General features: G+C 35.4%; 1 protein-coding gene across 1 annotated transcript in view; it reads left to right on the forward strand.

Moving 5' to 3' along the window:
* The window catches only part of SLC12A2 (solute carrier family 12 member 2), a 108,481-nt gene that overhangs the window by 28,599 nt on the left and 54,381 nt on the right, over positions 1-25,501 (forward strand). The window contains exons 3-7 of the mRNA XM_019924344.3: positions 937-1,012; positions 1,319-1,414; positions 16,027-16,166; positions 17,865-17,975; positions 18,548-18,656. Of these exons, the coding sequence (XP_019779903.1) occupies positions 937-1,012; positions 1,319-1,414; positions 16,027-16,166; positions 17,865-17,975; positions 18,548-18,656 (532 nt within the window). The remainder of the gene's footprint in view (positions 1-936; positions 1,013-1,318; positions 1,415-16,026; positions 16,167-17,864; positions 17,976-18,547; positions 18,657-25,501) is intronic.

Genomic DNA, 25,501 nt, shown 5'->3' on the forward strand with positions numbered 1-25,501 from the left:
AAGCTATTAAATTGATGAGAGCAACGCAATCAAGAAAGCTGGGCAGGTAATATAGCTGAAATATGCCTGCTTCCTTTCCTGCTACTGTATTGTCTTTTGAAGAGAAATGTATAGATGTTAACAAGCAACAGAATAAAGGAGACATAAGTGTTGAGATCACTTCAGTAGACAGGTTTAGGTGATTAAGGTTCAGATTTACTTTCTTTTTCTGTGTTTGAATAGGCACTAAGGATCTGACTGGAGTAGAGAGTCTCATTGGGACTTTGGAAGCACTAATATAGAGTTGTATTGACATTTAGGGGAAAAGTAGAGGGAAAAATACCAGTTCTAGTAGTGATTTTATTGTCTAATCAGTAGAGTGTATTTTAAGCTCTGAGTTGTGTTGTTTGCCTATTCTTAGATTTTACTATTTTGGAAGGCTGTATTCTATGTACGAGCATAATAAATAAAAGTAAAAATAAATTGAGGATGCTGTCTTACAAAGAGTAGGTTTTCGAAAGATGTGTGAACAGTTGGTATTTTGTGTTGACAGATATTACATAATACTTAAATCCGCTGTAGAAATCATGAAGTGAAGACGTTATAAAAGAATAAGTAAAAAACTGACTTGCATTGATAAGGGGGAACATAAACTCCTTTTTTTAGGGCTGAAGTCTTAAAATATTCCTTGTGCCTTTCTTGTTCTTTTGCTTCTGCTTCAGATAAATGTGTGTGTATAAAGTACATACACACACATATACTTGTATATTACATTATACTTTAATTAGCTCACATTTAAGCTCTCAATAAAGCTCTTTAAAAAAAACTTTAAGGGTGGGATAAGAGATTTGAAAGGACCTTCTATAGTTTAAAATGTATGTTATCCTACTATTGGCTAGTTTAGCGTTTACTGTGTATTTAATTACTTTTCATCTGTGACTTGGCCTCTTTTTCTAGGTACGATGTATGTTAAACATTTGGGGAGTAATGCTCTTTATTAGATTGTCATGGATTGTGGGTCAAGCTGGAATAGGTAAGTGAAGTGACATACTGCTTGATTCATTTGAGAATGAATAGGGAAAGGGCTGTGTGCATGTGTAGTCTGAACCTCATAAAATTCAAGCAGTTGGAATCATTCTACATTATGTTCTCCTTTGTATCAGACTGTTCTCTTAATGTCACTTTTTTCATAATTCTGATTTGATCTAATATGAGATAAAAGTAAGATAATTTATAGGTTGTAATGTAAATTCAGTATACTTAGACTAACCAGTTCTAGATGTGGCAGGTTTAAATGAGAGTGTAAGTATTCTCAAGTCTCTTTTCTTTTTCGCTAAAGGTCTGTCAGTCCTTGTAATAATAATGGCCACTGTTGTGACAACTATCACAGGATTGTCTACTTCGGCAATAGCTACTAATGGATTTGTACGAGGAGGTAAATTCAGTCTTTTTACATCATCAGCATTGGATTACTGACACTAAATAAATTGAGATTTTAAAATATCTCTAGTTATTTTTTACCTTAAAGAAGCAACATATCAGGTTCTATATAGGCAAGAAAGTGCTATCAAGTACTTTTTAACTAATATTTTGAATATAAAATTTTAAGTTGATCCATACACAAACATGTATGCTTCAGATTGGTCAGTGTGTTTGGTAACAAGAATGGAGCTTCTAACTGGCTTTCTTCTCCACCAAGGCACCCCTTGTTGCCTTCTCCCAGGCTTCAGCCCTTGGATCAGTGGTGTGCATCCTGCATTTGGTCAGTATTGAACAGGTGTAACCTCATTCCTCCCCACTGAAGGAAACTTAGGCAGAGTTCTGTCCTCATGGTCTAATAGCTTGTGTGAGTTACACCTGGGACTCTGAATCCATGCCCTCAACTCTAGCTCTCTTCTCTGGGTACCCTGAGGCCTATTTTATTGGAGCCCACAAGACCTGCCTTGTGAGGTTTTACTCTTCCCAGGGAGAACACCCAGGACACCAGGAGAATGGCCTTGGGACCCCTGAGAACAAGAAGAAAAGAAATCCATTTTCCAAACAAAAACTCATCATTCAGCTGGAGTGAGGGGAAGATCCTAAGGGAAAGAAGAGAAAATGTATACCAGCTTCTGTAAATTCATCATAGCAGATCAAGTGAGAAAAGAATCTACCTGTTCCATCTGCCTCAACTATTTTGAAGATCTGTATTTGACATTATATACATGCAATTTCTGCTTTTTCTGCATTAGTACTTGGAAAAAGAGAGAACCGGATTGAGCTTTTCATTTTTCCCCAGTCGTCTTCATATTTTTTTATATACCAGAGAATTCAGATCACTATGGCCCTAAGGGAAGCTGGTAGCTCACATCTGTAGTTATGACTGTGCTGAGCATGCATCACTGCTGGCTGAAGTTTTATATGTACGTGAATCCGGGTTGAGCAAATTGGGGTCCAAGATGTGGTTATATCCAACGATTGATCAGACAGTGCTGAGAGATTCTTGGTTTCTTATGTAACTGGGTGCCCCATGCTTCATTTCATTCTGCTGCTATTGGGGAATGGACATAGGGGGAGAAATGGGATGCTGTGTTAGGTATTTGAGAGGATCAGCAAATCATAAAATTTCTCCTTGTCTTCAGCCCTTCAAATCTAGGTTGTAAGCCTCAAGGGGAGTGGGGCATGGACCCACTGTCAGCACAAACCCCATTCTGTTCTCTGTGTGAGTGCAAACTTAAGGAAAGTATAGATTTTCCTGCGTTGTGACTAAAAAACCATTTCATGTTTCAATACTACCAGTAGTTTTCATATATTTTTATGAATACCTCAGAGACTTGTATCTAGTTTTCTGTCCTGGACACCAAGGAAGTATGAGAATATGGAGTGCATGAAGATGTGTCCCAGCAAAGTACCATATGTTGTTGCAGTTTTGCCTGAGTTCCCTCAAAATGATAGTTCACAGAGAGTAACTGACTATAGAGAAAAAAAAATTGGATTATACAATTTGGAATTCTGTTATCATTTGTTCATAAATGACAAAGTAAATACATTTGCTGAAATAATGAAACCTATAGAAAAAGAGAAAGCCATTAATTTAAAGAAGTGACCAAATGCTTTGAAGCTTTGCTAGAAGGCATTCATTTTTCCCTTAGATCAGTTAGTGATGTTAGAAAGCTGGCTAATCCTTTATAGAATAATAAATGAGCTGCATCGTCTGCAGTGAAAGTTCCTGGAGATTCTTGCAATAAATGTAAACCCCTGTGTCTCCTCTCCATCGGCTTTGTAGACTTGGAGATCCCTAACAGGATTTATTTTGGTTTCTTGGAAAAACGGTATTTCCACAAGGGAGAAAGTAGATATAGGTATAAAACTGGTGAGATTACATTGTATTCTGTATTCATGGTTCTAAATTGAAAGTATCAGTATGACTCATACATTTTATCCCAAAAGTATATATTTCTTAGCTCTGTCCACAAATATCACCTGTAACAAATGACCAGCCCAGTATCAGTGAACACCCTGAGTGCCCACATTGTGTATTTCCATTCAAAGGAACCAGGGAACCTTGGAGAAAGCATTGATTCCAGATCTGGATAGGAAATGTACTAGAGAAGTCTAGACATCTTTCCACATCAAAAAGTAAAGAAGGTAACAAAGCCTACTTTGTTTCATGTCAAAAGGACCAAGGAGCCAACTTGAAGAAACTAACACTGACTTAAATTTGGATAGAACAGCAATACTACTACTAATAGTAACTGATTTAAATGAGAACATAAAATCCCTAGGTTCACAGACATCACACACACACAAAAATGTCATTTTCACCTTTGAAGAATGCTAGAGAACTAAAACTTATTTTGAAAATTGATAAAGAATCTAGTGTGAATCAAGTTTTCTGAGTGAAAACTCCTTACCTGAACTCACTGTAAGCAAAAAATTGATAAGAGATTTATCGTTCGGGTAATTTTTCTACAAAATAAGTGAAGAAGAAAAGGGAATATTTCAACTTTGTAAATGCTTTACTTAATAAGACTACCTGTGAAATATCGAATATGAATCACATCATGCCTATAGCTTCAGGAAGCATAGAGTATTCAGGGGAGAGAGGAACTTACTAAATGACACTGTAGGATGACGACAGCAAATGCCAGACTAGGAATCTCTCTGGAACAAGGAATCCTTGTTCAATAAAACTTTACAAGGAGCAAAAAACAGAGAGAGGGAATTATGGTTTAAAACAAACTTTAAGAGACTTAATGTATAGATGCAGTTTATTTGCTGTTCTTCACAATAAGCTTTTTATCTTTTAGTAATATGGGACCAAGGGTGCCTGCATTGGATGCCCTCTAGCCCAACCACTGAGGACTTTATTTGACTTCCTTCCTTGAAAGGGCTGCGTAAGAGGAGAGCAGTAGAGCTAGAGCTATCTGGAGGGTCAGGGTACAAAGACTTAGATAGGAGAAATGGAGGGATACTACGGGAACAGAGATGTCTGGAGACCCATCTTAATTTTCTGTGGACTGAAAGTTGACTGTTAAGGGCATTAACAAGGAAGTATTTTACTCAAAATATTGCTGAGAGGTTGTGGCTGCTCTCTTTACTAATTTCTGTCTTAAGAGCCCTTTTGTAAACTTGAGTGCGTAGTTATTAATATAAAGAACTATTTTGAGGTAGTGCTTGACATTTTAATTTTATTTATCTTGACTCTTAACTGAATTATGACATGTATTTTTATATTAACACTGAATAATATTTTATTCTTGTTTTGTGAGGTATATGTACTTCCAACTCCATGTAAGTGTGTGAAATGTGTACTTTTCCTAGTGTTGTGTGATTTATGCCACAGCTAGTTAATGTTACTAAATAGCCTTAACGTTGGCTTTAACAGTACATTTTAGAGATTAAACAGGTACCAATCTAGAAAAGTGTAGTTGTTTTTTTTTTTTTTTAAATTTTATTTATTTATGGTTGTGTTGGGTCTTCGTTTCTGTGCGAGGGCTTTCTCTAGTTGTGGCAAGTGGGGGCCACTCTTCATCGCTGTGCGCGGGCCTCTCACTATTGTGGCCTCTCTTGTTGCGGAGCACAGGCTCCAGATGCGCAGGCTCAGTAATTGTGGCTCACGGGCCCAGTTGCTCCGCGGCATATGGGATTTTCCCAGACCAGGGCTCGAACCCGTGTCCCCTGCATTGGTAGGCAGATTCTCAACCACTGCGCCACCAGGGAAGCCCGAAAAGTGTAGTTTTTTTAAAAATATAAATTAACTGTCAACTTGTGAACAAATGTAATAGTGTCCAATTATGAAGTCTAGGATAAAAATAATATGGAAATATTCAGGGTTTCTGGGAAAAAAAGTAAAAACTTAGAAAATACAAGATTCTGAGTTTCAGTCTTGATTAGACTATAGTAATATGGGAGGTTGCTATTTAAAGCTACTGGTGGCAGGTTAGAGAACCATCCCCTAGGCCCTCTGCCTCTACAGAATAAAACTAGCACCAGCAACTAGCTGATGGAGTCACTGGCATACTCCCTGCCCTAGCACACATATTCAGGCTCTACAGATTGTTGCACCTGGGAGCCCAGAGCTCTTTCCTGTTCTGCAAGTCCTCCCAGTGTCCTTGAGATCTTGGATTTTACAGAATTTCCTTGGACCGTGTGCAACAGGTTCTGCAACTTAGATGGTGCTGGCCAGCAGCCACTGTCACTCAGGTCTGCATTTCCTAGATTTCACAGACCAGAGTCTCTTCTGTTCTCAGATAATTAACCTCTGAATATCAACTCATCTGTGAAATAGAAGACAACCACAGGCAACCTTTTATAAGATGGAAATGTAAATTCTGCTTGTAGATTATAGTGTATTATGTGAACTGAGCAATAGAAGGGAACAGTTCTTCAACCACTTTCTGGTTTGGAGTATTAAAAGCTGAGGTCAGTACACTTTCACATAAAAGCCCAGGCTACATCAAATTTGTGATGGGCAGTTCTGAGAATCTAAAGTCAGTAGAAATCTGCATAAGTGACGAAGATCAAATTTTTATATTCCTTGTATTTCAGTCAATCAACAGATAATTGTTGAGCACTTTGTGTCAGGCACTGGGTTTGTAACAGTGCAAGCCAGACAAGACCCTATTTTCTTGGAGCTTATGTTCAGATAATAGTGACAGTTATTTTTTGAGATCTAACTGCTAGGCATGGTACCATGGTCTTTGAAATACATTGTCTGATGTCATACAACATTGATGTTGCATTATGCAAAAATGAAACAGCCTTTTTTTTAAACAAAATTAATTTTATGCAAACTCTACTGGTAAACCTTTTAAAAATGTCTGCGATATGTCAGAATTACCTTCACATACTGGTATCTTTTCCTTCTCTCTGAAATAATTGACCTCCTCACTTTTGTATATAGGTAAAACCAAACCATTGGAAGTGAGGAAACACTAACATTTTTCACATCTTGTAAGTGACAGAAAGTACTCTCTGTATTGGTAAAAAATCAGATTATCATTGATCGTCAGACTTTTTTGTTTAGCCCATTGTATAACTTTATCAGTTCCTATCATTATCAACCAAGGAGTTGTAAATTAGATTTCAGCTCTGTAGTTCTTTCCTTTTATTGCTAAATTATTTCAAATTGTAGTTTTTCAGATCAGTGAAATGTTTGAAGAAGCTGTAAAAAGCAGTTCTATAACAGTTGGGACTTCCCTGGCAGTCCACTGGTTAGGACTCCTTACTTCCACTGGTTCGATTCCTGGTTGGGGAAATTAAGATGCCGCATGGCCAAAAAAAAAAAAAAAAAAAAAAAAGAATAAAAGCAGTTCTATAACTTATGAGTTATTGGACTTAAACATAAACATTGTGTTTTCAGTTCAGTAAAGCACTACTTATGCACCACAAGTAACTCAAACGTGAATCTGGCAAGTAATTGTAAAATAATTTGGCTTGGGTTTTCTCTTTGACTCATTTGGTGACCTTTCAATTTTGCCAGTCTTTAATGATTAAAAATACTTTAACTTGGTTCCCAAATTGTCTGCTGCAGAATTAGAGCTACATGTCTTTGATTTTAAAGTTTAACGTATTCAAGTGATCAGTCACAATGATAACATAGTACCGAATTATGGTCTGAAGATTACATGTTTGTCACTTCGCCTTTTCCTGTATGGCTTCATAATGGCAACGGAATAGAGGAAATTTACTGAATGTTAACAGGCAGATTCCTTGTTGTGTATTTGTTAACCAGGGTATTAGGATATATTTCCTAGAACAATAACTAAAATGGATGTTGAATCTATTTGGATCCATCATCACCCCATAGCATTCCTAAAGTTGTTCCTCAGAATTTTATACAAGGTGTCTTTGAATAAACCGTTAAGTGAGTGTACAGAAGTAGGTAGCTTACTGCTCTGACAAATAAAGGATTCTGGAGTATTTGCTAATCATACCAGATGAACTCTGAAGAGTAATTGCTGAATAGTTTTCTTTCTATACTCAAATCTTTTGCCCAGTGTTTTGGAGGGTATTTATTGAGTTTATTTTATTGTGGTTTCCTACTATTGAGCTTTGAGTTCTTTATATATTTTGTATACAAGACCTTTTTTGGTATGATTTGCATTTTACCTTGTATCATGTATGTATTAGTCTGGGTTCTCCAGAGAAACAGAACCAATAGGAAGTGTACATAGGTAGAAAGAATAATTGGAAGGAGTTGAGTCATGTGATTGCAGAGGCTGGGAAGCCCAAAATATTCAAGAGTGAACCAGCAGTCTGAGGACTCAGGAATGAGGGGATGCTGCAGTTTAATCTGAAGGCCATCAGGCTGAATATCCAGGAATGGCCTGAGTTCACATGTGAAGGCTTATCTACTATAGAATTCTCTTTTGTTGGAGAGGGGATGTCTGTCTTCGTTCTATTTAGGCCTTCAGCTGATTGAATGAGGCTCACACAAATTATGGAGGGCAATCTGCTTTACTCATAGTCCATCAATTTATATGTAAATCTCAGCCCAGCACCCTCACAGAAACATCTAGAATAATGTTTGACCACATATCTGGGCTCTAGGGCCCAGCCAGATTGACACATAAAATTAACCATCACATTGTCACTTCACAAAACTGTTTAAAACTGGAGCTTATTACCTTTCAGACTTTATTAAATTTTAAATGTGTTCATTTTTCTACCTCGTAGTTGTAGTTTGTATTTTAAATTGAATGGCCTTCAAGCTACTCTTTGAAAGAAATTCATTTTGATAGAAAATGTGTGTCAAAGTTTGGTTTTGTTCAGAGATTGTTACCCACAACCTTGAGTCACTGAGGATGTCCTAGACCACTTGCTTGCTGTGATTTTTCAGCATCACAATGGACAGTAAGATTTGTTGTCCAACTTTTGTCTAAGAGTGAGCATTAGTTACAATAAATGAAGATTAAATAGTCCAAAAGAAATTAACTTGGAGTTGAACAGGTTTGTTAGTGTTTCTAAAAATTCAAATATTTTTCACATTAATATGAAACATTTAGTCCACCTTAGCACATAGAGCCATATGGTGCTAACTGAGCATGTGTGATTTATTTTTATTTTTATTGAGATATAATTGACATACAACACTGTACAAGTTTAATAGGGCATAAAATGACTTGACTTATATATATTTTAATAATTACCACATTGTTTAGTGAACATCCATCATCTGTTATAGATACCAAAGGGAAAAATTTTTTTTTCTTTGTGATGAGAACTTTTAAGAGCCACATGTGGTTTAAGAAATGTCTGTTTTGTGGCATAGTTATTAGACAAACATCCAGAGTCCCTGGTCAAAATTTAATAAATACTGCTCCTACCTTCCTGCGTATAGTTGTTTGGGTTTTTTATCTTTGTGCATATTACTTTAAAGGTTCTATGTAGTTTGAGTTGAAGTCAGTTGTTGTGAGTATTCGTGAAAGCTGTATCTGATAATGCCCCTTTCCAGAAATCTCCTTTTGAAGTCTAACATATATGATTACTTCCTGCTATCTCATTTTGACTATGGTACAATTTAAAAAATGTTAGTTGTTGACAGTTGATTTATAGCTTATTAAAAAAGCATTATTGAAGTAAAATTCACATGTAGTGAAATGCACAGATTTTAAGTTTACAGTTCTGTGAGTTTTCATAAGCATGTAAACCTGCGTAACATCTAGCTCAATCAAAACATGGAATATTTCCATCACACTGGAAAGTTTCTTGACAATCAGATCCTCACTGGTAGCCCAGGCTGGATTATACAGAAGGTACTCTTTTTATGTCTCATCTCTTTCACCTAACATAATGTCTTTGGAATATATCCATTTTAGTAGTTTGTTCATTTTTGTTACTGTGTAGTATTCCATTTTATCACTATAAAATTTGTAATAGTAAAAAATGTGTTTATTTAGTGCCTATTGATGGACATTTGGGCTATTTTTTAGTATGAGGTTATTATGAATAAGCTGACATGAACATTCTTGTACAAGTCTTTGTGGTTTTGTATGTTTTTGTTCATTTTGGGACACTACCTAGGAATGACTTCTTGATTCATGGGGTAGGTATACTTTTCATTTATAAGAAACTGCCAAGTGATTTTCTACAGTGGTCGTACCATTTTATACTCCCATCAGCAATATATGAGACTACCAGTTTTTCCACATTCTTGCCAACACTTGTTACAGCTTTCTAATTATAGCTGTGTTTATGGAGGTTTAATAGTGTCTTACCGCCACTGCATTTCCCTGATGATTAATGATGATGATGATAAGCATCTTTTCATGTGCTTGTGACCACTTGTATATCTTACCTTGTAATATTTTCATATCTTTGGCCAGTTTTTAAAGTGGGTTATCTTTTTGTTTCTGATTTGGAGGAATTTTTAAAAATATCTTCTGGATACAAGTCTTATGTCTAACATGTATTGTGTATATTTTTCCTAGTGTGTGACTTGCATCATCTTTTTTTATCGTTTTCTAAATCATGTCTTTTGAAGAGGAAACGTTTACCATTTTGAGGAAGCCCAGATTCTCAGATTTATTTATCTGTCTATTTAATTTATTGACTAGTGCTTTTATTGTTCTGTCTTGAAATCTTTGCTTATCCCAAGGTCATGATGATATTTCCCTATGTTTTCCCTTAGAATCTTTATGGTTTATTTTTAGATTCTTAACTATGAATAGCCTCACATTATGTGAGACAGAGATTGTTCTTCTCTCCCCTACTCTTATCCCCCCATATAGATAGCCACTTCTTCCAGCACCATTTGTCAACCAACTATCTATTCCATGTTGAATTAGTTTTGGTACTGTTGTTGAAAGATCAATTTTCTGTGTATTGTCCGTATTGTATCCTGTTCCACTGATTTGTTTGTTTATTCTCTTATGCCAGTTATTCTAAGACTACCCTGTTTTGATTGCTTAGCTTTATATGTCCTAAGTCTTTCAACGCTGTTCTTTTTCAAAATTGTTTTGGCTCTTCTAGGTTCTTTGTATTTCCATATAAATTTTTGAATTAGCAATATCAATTTCTACAAAAACAAAAAACCTTGGTGGGGCTTTGGAATTTCACTCTTAAAAAATCTTTTTGGGAAGAATGGTCATGTTAACAATATTGAATCTTCCAATCTCTAAACATGCTATATCTGTCCATTTATTTAGGTCTTTGGTTCTCTCAGTAATGTTGTATATTTTCAGTATACAAGTCTTGCATGTTTTGTTAAATTTACCCATCAGTCATGTTTTTCATCTGGTAAATGGTATTTGTAAATTTCATTTTCCAATTTTTTTATGATTGTGTATAGAAATGCAATAGACTTTCATATCTTGGTTCTCTATTCTGTGACTTTGCTAAACATAAACAGTCATGTCATCTGTGAATAGAGATGGTTTATACTCTTTCTTTCCAATCTTTAGTATTTTCCTCTCTCCCTCTTTCTCTCCCTCTCTTTTTTCACACTGTTCAATTAGGTAGGACCTCCAATACCATGGTGAATAGAAGTGGTGAGAATAAACATCCTTGCCTGTTCCCAGTTTTAGAGGGATTGAGTTCAATATATCACTATTAAGATGTTAACTATGGAGTTTTGGAAGATGTCATTTGTCAGATTGAGACAGTTCTATTTCTGAATTGCTGACTGTTTATTATGAATGGATGTTGAATTTTGTCATGATTTTTTCTACATCTGTTGAAATGGTTATATGGGTTTCTTCTCTTATTCTGTTATTATCACAAATTATATGATATTTTGAATCTTAATAACCTAGCATTTGTGGCATAAACCCCACAAAGATCAAAGATATATTTGGTCAAAGATATTATGCTTTCTGCTACTTTTTACTTGCTAACATTTTGTTAAAGATTTTTTAATCTATGATCATGAGGAATATTTGTCTAAAATTTTCTTTTTTTTGTAATAAACTTTGTCAGGTTTTGGCGTTAGGATTATGCTAAACTCATAAGGGGTGCTGGCTAGTATTCCTTCATCCTCAGTTTTCTGAAACAGTTTTTGTAAAATTGATCTTATTTCTTCCTCAACAATGGAGCTACCTGTGCCTATGGTTGTGTGTGTGTGTGTGTGTGTGTGTGTGTGTGTATTACAAATTTAATTTCTTTGATAGCTATAGGATTATTTCGGTTTACTGTTCTTGTTATAGTTTTGGCAGGTTTTTCAAGGAGTTTGCCTATTTTGGCCTTATTGATTTTTCTTTATTGTTTTCTGCATCAGTGGTTTTAACCCTTTATTATTTTTTTATACTTTAGGTTTACTTACTTCTGCTTTCTTAACGTAGAAGCTTAGATCATTGATTTCACCTTATTTATTTATTTATTTTTAATTGAAGTATCATTTTTTAATATAAGAATTTAAAACTATAAATTTCCCTGTAATTCCTGTTTTAGATATATCCCACTAATTTTGATATGTTTTCTTTTCATTATCATTCAATTCAAAATGCTTTTTAATTTCCCTGTGGTTTATTCTTTTACTAGTGGGTTACTTAAAAGTGTGTTGCATAATTTAGAAATAGTTAGGGGAAGTCTATACATTTAATTTAACACTGTTGTGGTCAGTAATACTGTCTCATTTCAATTCTTTGAAATTTATAGTGACTTACTTTATGGCCAGTAATCATATGGCTCTTGATTAACCTAGTCAGTGTTTTGGTTGTTGATTTGAAATCTAGTGAGAGCTTCAGGGGCATGTGTCCCCAGATCAATGTGTAGTAATAATGGAACCCAGTGTATATAGTATTGTCATTACTTAAGTATCTCTCGTACCTGACTCATTGATGTCTTCTACACTCAGGAGACAAGGCATTTTATGGCCAAATTATGAGAGTCCATGAGGGTATTTTTTCCATATTGACTTCCCGTGTTTGCTTGAGCAGTAGATTTTTTGTAAATAAAATAGTTATTTTTTCTATTGTTGCCTCTTAATTCATCATAATTTTTTTCATACTCTTCAGCTTATTCAATGATAATAAAAAGGCTAATTTAATTATACCTACTGTACCAAGTAAGCACACAAGTCAGAGAGACCTGAGTTTAAGCCTACTTCTTCCCTTACTACTTGCATGACCTTGGTCAAGTTATTTAACTTCTCTAAGCTTTAATTTTCGTATATGTAAATGGGAATGGTAATAGTATAGTTGTCCCTTGAACAACACATAGGTTAGAGGTGCTGATGACCCCTGTTCAGTCGAAAATCCATGTATAACTTTGAAGTCCCCCAAAACTTAACTAATAGACTGTTGACCAGAAGTCTTGCACATAACATAAACCATCAGTTAACACATATTTTGTATATATGTATTATATACTGCATTCTTACAATAAAGTAAGCTAGAGAAAATAAAATGTTATTAAGAAAATCCTAGGGAGGAAAAGGTACATTTACAGTACTGTACTGATCCCATATGTTTTATATCATCTGTTTGCAAGATGTATCATCTGTCACTGCCTACATCAATATTGTCTTATATAATACAAAACACTGTGTAGTGTATGTTACACATATTACTAACACTAGAGATAAATATGAAAAGATTCACTTTGCTGTACACCTGAAACTAACACAAGATTGTAAATCAGCTATCCTCCAACAAAAAATTTTTTTTAAATATGAGAAATTAAAAAAACATTAAAAAAAAGAGAGGCTAATGTGGAAAAAGAAATTTGTATTTACTTACAGGTATAACAATTCATACATTGATAACAAAGAGGCAGCAATATGATTGCTTTATTGTAACCCAGTATAATGATACGATTGTGTCAGGATAGCCTAGCCTATACACTGAGTGAATCATTGTACAATTTTTATGGCATATAGCAGTACAGTCATATTCATAATACAGTATTGTTAACATTGTAACATTTTAAAAAAACATTTATCTGTGATGATAGTCAGTTTCTCTAATTAGAAGGGGTGAGGGGAAATACGGCACATACTGAACGGTAATTAATTCTCTGAGAGCAAAGTTACATAAAACACTAAGAAAATTAACACATTAATTTTATATTAAATATCACTCAACTCATACCTATGTAAGGATAGACTGGTATCCACATATATTTTATGCATTCATGACATACGTAACCTTGTCTTAATCTTTTCAATATTTCTATGCTGTGTGATTCGTCTGTGAGTTTTTTCAAATTGTCGCAAATCTCCAAAAAGTTTTTCAATATATTTGTTGAAAAACATCCACGTATAAGTGGACCTGCACAGTGCAAACCTGTGTCATGCGAGAGTCAATTGTACTTGCTAGAATTAAGTTAAAAATTTAATAAAATTTAAATTTAATAAAAATTTTAATTTAAGATGCCACTCTATGCTGATTAGTAAATAGACCAGTTTTTCAGAGTAGTAGATCTTTTATGCTATCTATTTTGTTGCTAAGGAAAAAAAGGGGGAGAAAGCTGCTCTTAAAACTGGTTACCTCTAGGATGCAGGAATGGAAGTGAGAAGAAATAGGGCAGAGTACTTTTGCTTTTCATCAGGAATTTAAAGTATAGGACGATAAGCAGATGCTTTTATATTCTTCATATGTAACTTTTTCTTAAAAAAAAATAAAAATCTTTTAAAAAGTAATGAACTGGGTCCTAGGTTTTAAGTTTAGGTATCCCAATTGGAAGAAGATTTTTAAATAGTTCTGAAATGTCAGAATTTGTTACTTATATTCATTTCCCTTCCGATTATCTTTATTCATATAAAGAATATTCATATTTCCCTTCCCATTATCTTTACCCATGTTAAATGCCCCTTAAGATAGATATTTTTGGGGGGCTTCCCTGGTGGTGCAGTGGTTAAGAATCCGCTTGCCAATGCAGGGGACATGGGTTTGAGCCCTGGTCCGGGAAGATCCCACATGCCGCAGAGCCGCTAAGCCCGTGCACCACAACTACTGAGCCTGCACTCTAGAGTCCACGAGCCACAACTACTGAGCCCGCGTGCCACAACTACTGAAGCCTGCGTGCCTAGAGCCCATGCTCCGCAACAAGAGAAGCCACCACGATGAGAAGCCCCCGTACCACAATGAAGAGTAGCCCCCGCTCGCGGCAACTAGAGAAAAGCCTGTGCACGGCAACAAAGGCCCAATGCAGCCAAAATAAAATTAAATAAATAAATTTTAAAAAGAAGATATATATATATATTTTTAGTAATAGAAAGATTTGAAATTTCATAAAATCAAAACTTTAAACACATAACAAATGAATTCCATGATTTATAGGCTCTCTTGGTGATATTTCTCATTCTAAAGTTTGTATTGTCAACTACTGAAGCACGTGAATGGTTGACTGATTTCAATTAACCTTTTATTGTGACTTAATTTTCTTATCTATAAAATCGGGATAGATAATACTTCTCTTAATTCATTATTGGTATTGGGATTAAATGAAATAATTTACATGAATTTTGAAAACATGTTTGTTAAATGCAGGCTGTGATTAATTATATTCCAGGGATTTTCCTTGTGATTAATTAAACTTGTCATTATATAAGTCCATTAGAATTTTTAGTGTTCAGAAAGATTTGGGGGAAATTTTTAAGTCATTTCATCTCATAAATAAAGTGAGACTAATACTAAATGGTCAGGTTGCAATTCTTTTTCTTCAGAATTTTCAAGATGATAAAAATTATTAATTAGTAAAGTGAATTACTAAGGTAGTTTTGTTGGACAGGTTTAAAGTATATAATATTTTGAGAAACTTGATAAAAATTAACTACAAAACCTATTACAGATATTTCCAAAATAAAGTTTGCACATTTAGTACTTTATTAAATTGTAGAATCTGTTGTTGCGTTTGTCTTCATTATACTGGGAAAGCAGTAGAAATAAATATTAAGCTGTTTAATGGCATTTCATTATATGGTCTTAAGAATAAATACTTCATCAGTGTCCAACAAGGAGAGCTCTTAGTGACTTCAACTAAGACTAGACTGACTCAAAATCATCCTACTGATTTGTTTTTCAAGTTAGAAAAATACTTGCTTCATGACAGCTTATTTAATGTCTTTGTCTACTCTGCCATTTAGGCAGGATTTATTAGAATACAAACTATTAATATATCTGTTAAGGGTGCCAGTATGTGCTATCCTTTAAGTTTCTTCTGATACTTTCTTTTTTGCCTTAGTATTCACGTTACCAGCAAATTACCACACTAATTTAAGTAACTGGAATCATGTCGATTGTGAATTTAAATGTTACATTAAGATTAAAACTACTACTTAGAAAATCATTGGGAAATGATCTTGGTGTCTCTGAATATGAGGAAGAGGCTGTTACCCATTTTAATCTAAGTTTTAGAAGAGAAAGATATTTAAATAGCAGGATGATTTTATATTTAACATGAGGAGAATTCTCTGGATATTCAGAACTGTTATGAATGAAGTGGGTTGTAAAGAATTCTTTCTGGGTGTTTCTTCCTAAAAATATGCTCACCCACTTGCCTATGAGTTTAACTGCTGTGTTGACTGGTGGCATGTGCTTTGTGAAGTCTTGTATAATTAAAAGGATTGACATTTAAAATTCTAACATTAGTACTTTTGGCGTGTTTTTTTTTCCTTTTCTTTAGGAGGAGCATATTATTTAATATCTAGAAGTCTAGGGCCAGAATTTGGCGGTGCGATTGGCCTGATCTTCGCTTTTGCCAATGCTGTTGCAGTTGCTATGTATGTGGTTGGATTTGCCGAAACTGTGGTGGAGTTGCTTAAGGTAATTCACCTTTTTCCAGTCATTTGTTTCCCAAATCTTTATTGAGGGTTTATGTGCCACTTACCATATATGATACTAGGAAAGCAGCAAGGAACATGAAACTCGCCTTTCAAGACGTTTAGTATGGGAGATAGACAAAAAAATTTATTATAGAGTGTCAGAAATGGCTAACTGTAGGGGGCCGTGGCAACACGAGGGGGATCACTTAGTATACCATCCAGGAGTGGGGTGTCAGAGGAGTGTCAAGGCAGGGTTTTCCAAGGAAGGGAGTCTAGCCATTAGCAGGCAGATAGGAGAGGTAAAGTATGGTATGAGGGGAATAGGGAAGAAAAGGAAACAGATCTAGAAGGAGTAGAGTATGATATATTAAAAAAGAAAAACAGAATATTTCAGTATGGCTGGAGCACTAAGAGGCAAGAGATAGATGAGAGGGAGAAAAAAGAATCATGCCAGGAAGGGTTTTATTTGCTCTTAAATTTGAATCTTACCTTGACTGGAGTTGCGGATCCATGATAATCAGATTTGGGGCCTAAAGAAATATCTGACCACAGTATAAAGAATGTATTTGAGGGATCACATCTGGAGATGGAGACCATTTAAAAGGTTGTTGTAGCTGTCCTGAGAGGAGATGGTGGCTAATATTAAACCAGTAACCAGTGAGGCTGGAGAGATGTGGGTGTATTTGAGAGATTTTTAAAAAGTTGAGTAAGTGGACTTGATGAATGAGATGTGGGAAATTAGAGAAAGAGAAAGGAAGATTTAGACGGATGGTAATGCCATTTACTGTGAGAGAGGATGCAGAACATTTTCGTTTTGGATGTCTAATTTGGTATATCTAAGTAGTATATCTAAATAGAGCTGGCCAGAAAGTGGTTGATAATATTGCTCTGGAGTTGAGAAGAGAACTTGTTTGAAAAGAGTAATTAGTATGTGTGTAGTTAAAGCAGTACAAGTGAAATAGGATTCAGTATTATTAAATGAGAGGAACCTTGAGTGACACCTATAGTTGTCATGTTAGGTTGTAACTGTTCATCTACTGTAGTACATGGTATGTTAGGAAGTGTGACATCTGAAAGGACTGACTCTTGCATTGGCATTGACCTTAGTTGTGTAGGCCAAAGAGACAAAGCAAAGGAAGTGAGAAAGCGGTGTAATCATTAAGAATTCATATTCATTCATTGTTTAATTTAGTATATGTTTTTGATGTCATTGATATTTAGCCACAAGTAATTTTGCTCTTAGAACGGATTGGTGTGATTTGGACAGCAGCATGATAGTGTGTTCATCTCTTTTCCTTATGCAACATAAGAGACCATTAAAAGAATGAGCTCACTAACCACAATGAATGCAAAATATATTTCTGCTTTGTAACTTTAAAAAATCCTATTAGTACTACTTAGTCATATTAGGATTTTTTTCCTTACTTGTTAGCAATTCTTTTTCATATTTAAGTCTGTATAAAATACAGCAGCGTTAATAATTTGATCATACTTTTGATGTCTTCAGCTGCTTGAATGACACCTTAATAGTAAACAGTAATTCATTCCTTTTCCCTAGGTCTCTCTATTCATTCCTTAAGTAGGCATTTATTCAACTTCTGCATGTGAGGCACTGTGATAGTTCTAAAACTTTCAAAGAGAATTGAAGAATTTATCTGAACTAACTAATACTGCTCATCCTATTATTTTCTTTTTGTAGGAACATTCCATACTTATGATAGATGAAATCAATGATATCCGAATTATTGGAGCCATTACAGTGGTAATCCTTTTAGGTATCTCAGTAGCTGGAATGGAGTGGGAGGCAAAAGTAAGTAGTGATATCATTGGAACATTTGTAAATGTTGAATGTACAAACTTTTAGACCTTGTGTTTTAGGAATGTTCTAAGGTGTAGTAATATTTTCAGATTTTGAAGGTTCCTAAGTGGCCATTTTCAAAGAAGTTCACGTATAAGATCATTTTCTATTTGGCGACGTAGTGAGGATTTGGAGATAACAGTCATTTTAAGAGGTAATCAGAGTATGTAGGAAAAAAAGAATTATGGGGTATGTCAGAGGGATTTAGTAAAGGTAATATAAGTACTGTGATTTTTTTCCTATATTTTTAAAGTTTCTGTTATTTGTTAACAGGACATGCACATCTTTAATTCATTTCAGAAATATATGGCCTGATCCTACTTTTGCTATTCATTTTGGATAGTTCTTTAAAGATTGTTCATTTAACAAAAATTTATTAAGCACCTGCTTTGTGCTTGGCATTGTGTGAGGCACCAGGGAAATAAGACAGAAGCTTTCCCTCATGGAAGTTATATTCTAGTCGAACTGAATTAATGTATAGACATGATATATTTGATTTTGATTTTTCACGTTTAAAATTTCAGGCTCAGATTGTGCTTTTGGTGATTCTACTACTTGCTATTGCTGATTTCATCATAGGAACATTTATCCCATTGGAGAGCAAGAAACCCAAAGGTTTCTTTGGTTATAAGTGTAAGTAAGAAAGATAGAATTTTTTTTAAAGGTGCATATTACAGCATTCCAGTGTTAAATAAATTTAGTACATTTTACATAGTTTGTAATGTAATTGAGTTTGGTGTAGTGACTAACAGTAATTGACTTTCCAGTTTAGTTTGGTTCCTCTATGTTTGTTGTGTAATTGGAGTAAAAAAAATCACTTTTATTTACATCTTTCATTTCTGATTACTAGCAACAAAAGGTGATAGAATGTAGAGAAATCAGTGCTATTGAGGAAAAGTGCTTTTGTTCTCTTCTCATTTGGAGAATTTGTTACTGAAATTGTAAGTTTTGTTCTAACATCACTTTTTCATTCTTTTAGTTGTATTTAAACACAATAATCTAAAAGTGCCTAAGACTGTGAAAGCAACTAGAAATATTAGTTTCTTGGTATAATTGCAACCTAAGTTTTTCTACAGTTTACATTATTAATTGTGTGAGAATTTTCCAGTTTTTATCTTCCATACCCTCTTTCAGTCTGCATCTAATTTTCACTACAGGTGAAATTTACTTGTCACTTATTGTTTCCTAAAGTGTCTTTCTGCATCTCCTCTTCTCCCCACTCCCTCCATTGAGCAGCCGTTCTGAACCTATCTCTGCAAGGTAGAATGAAAGCCAGAAAGAATAGTTGCAGTAGCATCAGAGGTGCTTATCACTTAGGGTAATAGGTGTGTCTGTCTTAAATTGACAAAAACTCCTTGTTTTGAAGCCTTAGAAGGAAAAGCCTAGCTTCACTTCTCCTGAGTTGTTTAGCCCAGAGCTATGCATACAGATTTGTGAAAAGATGCAGAATGTACAATAAATCAATGCACTTCTTCCTTCAGAAAGTCTTACTGGAAAAAAATTAGTTGACTAAATTTTGGATCCTAGAGACCTAGTTGATTTACCTTCTGGTGTAAGCTCCTTAATCTAATTGCCAACTGGTAACACCACACCATCCTTGGAACATATATGAGTCGCGCTTGTTTGGCCTATGTCTGACACTGACTTGGTTGGGCAGTTTTCACATAAGAGTTGTTTCAAGGTGCTTACCTTAAGCAAGAACACCTGCCTGCAATAATTTTACCTACTCATCCTGAGTTGATAGATAGTGTGATGTCTGTTCTGGTTACTAGCGCTTATGCCTACTTCTGAAACCAGGCACTAAATGTCTAATCATGATTTCCTGAATTAGGGGAAGAGGTGTCTTTTAGGCATGCCAGAAGTGAAGGTTAGTATTATTAGTTAGATAATTTTCTGTATTTCGTTCTCTCATAAATTGTATTTGTGACATTTCTTCTAATTATGAATGTGTTTTTTACTTAAATTTTTTTTACATTATAGACTTTTGAACATTCGTTTTTGCCACCTTTATTTCTAAAATTATAGTAGATGGTTACTTCTAAAAAGATTCCTAATATGTATTTTCTGTTTATGGCTTTAATTGATTTAAAAATATCTGTAAATATCTGCTAGGCCATATTTTTCATTTCCTTTTTTTCAGATCCATCCTTATCTAGTATAGTAATAATTTATATTGTATTCAAATAGCACATCTGGGCTTATCTCAATCTGAGGTAAATAAATTTAAATATACTTTGGAATATGACTTTTCCTTTTTAGCAGTTGATACTGCTTGGCCTTCCTTTTATTAAGGTAGTGTCTGCAGTGAACAGGTTATGTTAATAAACTTGTCAGTTCAAATGACTACCTAATAGGGATATTCATTTTCTCCTTTTTCCTTTTTGATATGAGAAATATCTCCCTTTTGCCAAAGACCGGTGCCTCTGCTGTGATCTAGATCCCATTTCATTTACTTCCTCAAAGGCATTTATCCTTTGGTAATTTACTTGCTTCCCTGCATCAAAACTGTCAGCTCTGTATAACCTTACATACTTGCTCTAGTAATTCCCATCCTTGAAAATACTACCTCTGGTCTTTTATTCTCCTCCAGTTACCACCTTACTTTCCAGGCCCCTTTCACAGACAAATTTCTCAAATCCTTACCTCCCATTTATTGCTTGTTATTTCAAAAAAAATTGAAACTCACAGACAACTTGAAAAATTAATACAATAAATTCCTTGGAGGCTTCCCTGGTGGTTCAGTGGTTAAGAGTCTGCCTGACAATCTGTGGGCACAGGGTTCGATCCCTGGTCCAGGAAGATCCCACATGCTGAGGAGCAACTAAACCTGTGCGCCACAACTACTGAGCCAGCGCTCTAGAGCCCGCGAGCCACAACTACTGAAGCCTGTGTGCCTAGAGCCCGTGCTCCACAACAAAAAGAAGCCAATGAGAAACCCGCGCACCGCAATAAAGAGTAGTCCCTCTTGCCGCAACTAGAGAGAGCCCACGTGCAGCAACGAAGACCCAACGCAGCCAAAAAACAAATAAATAAAAATAAATAAATTTATAAAAAAATAAATGAATTCCTTGCACCCTTTACCTACATTCACAAAAAAATTTACACTTTTATGTTCTTTTTTGCCACATTTATTTTATCACTCATATATCTAATTGTTATTACTATGATTGCTAAACCTTTTGAGAGAAGTTGCAGAAATCATGACTTCTTACCTATAAATACTTAAGTGTGCATCTACTAAGGAAAAGGACAGTTCAGGAGGTTTAACTTTGGCATAATGTTATATATAACATTTTTCATGTACAAATTTTTCCAACTCTTTCTTTCTTCCTTTCTTTCTTTTTTTCTTATTTGGTTGTGCCGGGTCTTAGTTGCGGCAGGCAGGCTCCTTAGTTGTGGCATGTGAACTCTTAGTTGCGGCATGCATGTGGGATCTACCTCCCTGACCAGGGATCGAAACCTGGCCCTCTGCATTGGAAGCACAGTCTTAACCACTGCACCACCAGGGAAGTCCCTCCAACTGTTTGTACAAAGATTATGTACAGACTTTTTATTCCCTGTTCCAGGATCCAGTCCATGATCCTGTATTGCATTCACTTGTCATGCCTCTTCAATCTCCTTTTTTTAAAACTAGTTCTTTACATAATCTTCAGTCCCCTTTAATCTGAAACAGTGCCTTAGCCTTTTATTTTTTATTTATTTTTTTAACAGCTTTTTTGGAGTATAATTGCTTTACAATGTTATGTTAGTTTCTGCAGTATAACAAAGTGAATCAGCTATATGCATACATATATCCCCATATCCCCTCCCTCTTGTGCCTCCCTCCCCACCTCCTAATCCCACCCTTCTAGGTGGTCACAAAGCACCGAGCTGATCTCCCTGTGCTATGCAGCTGCTTTACACTAGCTATCTATTTTACATTTGGTAGTGTGTATATGTCCATGCTACTCTCTCACTTCGTCCCAGCTTACCCATTCCCCTCCCTGTGTCCTCAAGTCCATTCTCTACGTCTTCATCGTTATTCCTGTCCTGCCACTAGGTTCATCAGAACCTTTTTTTTTTTTTTTTTTTAGATTCCATATATATGTGTTAGCATACGGTACTTGTTTTTCTCATTCTGACTTACTTCACTCTGTGTGACAGATTCTAGGTCCATCCACCTCACTACAAATATCTCAATTTCGTTTCTTTTTATGGCTGAGTAATATTCCGTTGTATATATGTGCCACATCTTCTTTATCCATTCATCTATCGATGGACACTTAGGTTGCTTCCATGTCCTGGCTATTGTAAATAGAGCTGCAATGAACATTGTGGTACATGACTCTTTCTGAATTATGGTTTTCTCAGGGTATATGCCCAGTAGTGGGATTGCTGGGTCATATGGTAGTTCTATTTTTAGTTTTTTAAGGAACCTCCATACTGTTCTCCATGGTGGCTGTATCAATTTATATTCCCACCAACAGTGCAAGAGGGTTCCATTTTCTCCACACTCTCTCCAGCATATATTGTTTGTAGATTTTTAGATGATGGCCATTCTGACTAGTGTGACGTGATATCTCATTGTAGTTTTGATTTACATTTCTGTAATGATTAGTGATATTGAGTCTCCTTTCATGTGTTTGTTGGCAATCTGTATATCTTCTTTGGAGAAATGTCTATTTAGGTCTTCTGCCCATTTTTGGATTGGGTTGTTTGTTTTTTTGATATGGAGCTGCATGAGCTGCTTGTAAATTTTGGAGATTAATCCTTTGTCAGTTGCTTCATTTGCAAATATTTTCTCCCATTCTGAGGGTTGTCTTTTAGTGTTGTTTACGGTTTCCTTTGCTGTGCAAAAGCTTTTAAGTTTCATTAGGTCCCATTTGTTTATTTTTGTTTTTATTTCCATTTCTCTAGGAGATAGATGAAAAAGGATCTTGTTGTGATTTATGTCATAGAGTGTTCTGCCTATGTTTTCCTCTAAGAGTCTGATAGTGTCTGGCCTTACATTTAGGTCTTTAATCCATTTTTTTTTTTTTTTTTTTTGCGGTACACGGGCCTCTCACTGCTGTGGCCTCTCCTGCTGCGGAGCACAGGCTCCGGACCCACAGGCCCAGCGGCCATGGCTCACAGACCCAGTCGCTCCGCAGCATGTGGGATCCTCCCGGACCGGGGCACGAACCCGCGTCCCGCGCATTGGCAGGCGGACTCTCAACCACTGCGCCACCAGGGAAGCCCCTTAATCCATTTTGAGTTTATTTTTGTGTATGGTATTAGGGAGTATTCTAATTTCATTCTTTTACATGTAGCTGTCCAGTTTTCCCTGCACCACTTATTGAAGAGGCTGTCTTTTCTCCATTGAATATTCTTGCCTCCTTTTTCAAATATAAGGTGACCATATGTGCATGGGTTTATCTCTGGGCTTTCTATCCTGTTCCATTGATCTATATTTCTCTTTTTATGCCGGTACCATACTGTCTTGATTACTGTAGTTCTGTAGTATATTCTGAAGTCAGTTTTGTAGTATATTCTGAAGTCAGGGAGCCTGATTCCTCCAGCTCCATTTTTCTTTCTCAAGATTGCTTTGGCTGTTCTGGGTCTTCTGTGTTTCCATACAAATTGTGAAGTTTTTTGTTCTAGTACTGTGAAAAATGCTATTGTTAGTTTGATAGGGATTGCATTGAATCTGTAGATTGCTTTGGGTAGTAGAGTCATTTTCACAATGTTGATTCTTCCAATCCAAGAACATGGTATACCTCTCTATCTGTTTGTATTATCTTTAATTTCTTTCATCAGTGTCTTATTGTTTTATGCATACATGTCTTTTTTCTCCCTAGGTAGATTTATTCCTAGGTATTTTATTCTTTTGGTTGCAATGGTAACTGGGAGTGTTTCCTTAATTTCTCTTTCAGATTCTTCATCATTAGTGTATAGGAATGCAAGAGATTTCTGTACATTAATTTTGTATCCTGCTACTCTACAAATTCATTGATTAGATCTGGTGCTTTTCTGGTAGCATCTTTACAATTCTCTAGGTATAGTATCATGTCATCTGCGAGCAGTCACACTTTTCCTTCTTCTTTTCCAATTTGGATTCCGTTTATTTCTTTTTTGTCTCTGATTGCTGTGGCTAAAATTATTATCAGGAACAAGATTATTCAACATAGATTTGGAAAATCTATGTTGAATAATAGTGGTGAGAGTCGGCAGCCTTGTCTTGTTCCTGATCTTAGAGGAAATGGTTTCAATTTTTCACCATTGAGAATGATGTTGGCTGTGGGTTTGTCATGTGTAGCCTTTATTATGTTGAGATAAGTTCCCTCTGTGCTTACATTCTGCAGTTTTTATCATAAATAGGTGTTGAATTTGTCGAAAGCTTTTTCTGCATCTATTTAGATGATCATATGGTTTTTATCCTTCAATTTGTTAATATGGTATATCACATTGATTGATTTGCATATATTGAAGAATCCTTGCATTCCTGGGAGAAACCCTACTTGATCATGGTGTATGATCCTTTTAATGTGCTGTTGGATTCTGTTTGCTAGTATTTTTTTGAGGATTTTTGCATCTATGTTCATCAGTGATATTGGCCTGTAGATCTTTTTCTTTGTGACATCTTTGTCTGGTTTTGGTATCAGGGTGATGGTGGCCTTGTAGAATGAGCTTGGGAGTGTTCTTCCTTCTGCTGTATTTTGGAAGAGTTTGAGAAGGATAGGTGTTAGCTCTTCTTTTAACGTTTGATAGAATTCACCTGTGAAGCCCTCTGGTCCTGGGCCTTTGTTTGTTGGAAGATTTTTAATCACAGTCTTAATTTCAGTGCTTGTGATTGGTCTGTTCATATTTTCTTTCTTCCAGGTTCAGTCTTGGCAGGTTGTGCATTTCTAAGAATTTATCCATTTCTTTCAGGTTGTCCATTTTATTGGCATATAGTTGCTTGTAGTAATCTCTCATGATCCTTTGTATTTCTGCAGTGTCAGTTGTTACTTTTCCATTTTCATTTCTAGTTCTGTTGATTTGAGTCTTCTCCCTTTTTTTCCTGATGAGTCTGGCTAATGGTTTATCAATTTTGTTTATCTTCTCAAAGAACCAGCTTTTAGTTTTATTGATCTTTGCTATTGTGTCCTTCATTTCTTTTTCATTTATTTCTGATCTGATCTTTATGATTTCTTTCCGTCTGCTACCTTTGGGATTTTTTTTGTTCTTCTTTCTCTAACTGCTTTAAATGTGAGGTTAGGTTGTTTGAGATGTGTCTTGTTTCCTGAGGTAGGATTGTATTGCTATAAACTTCCCTCTTAGAACTGCTTTTGCTGCATCTCATACATTTTGCATTGTCATGTTTTCATTGTCATTTGTTTTTAGGTAGTTTTTTGGTTTTCTCTTTGATTTCTTCAGTGATCTCTTGGTAGTGTACTGTTTAGCCTCCATGTGTTTGTATTTTTAACAGTTTTTTTTTTCCTGCAGTTGATATCTCGTCTTATAGCGTTGTGGTCAGAAAA

Source organism: Tursiops truncatus, chromosome 3 (genome assembly GCF_011762595.2).
Source record: "Tursiops truncatus isolate mTurTru1 chromosome 3, mTurTru1.mat.Y, whole genome shotgun sequence".
NCBI classification, from domain to species: domain Eukaryota; kingdom Metazoa; phylum Chordata; class Mammalia; order Artiodactyla; family Delphinidae; genus Tursiops; species Tursiops truncatus.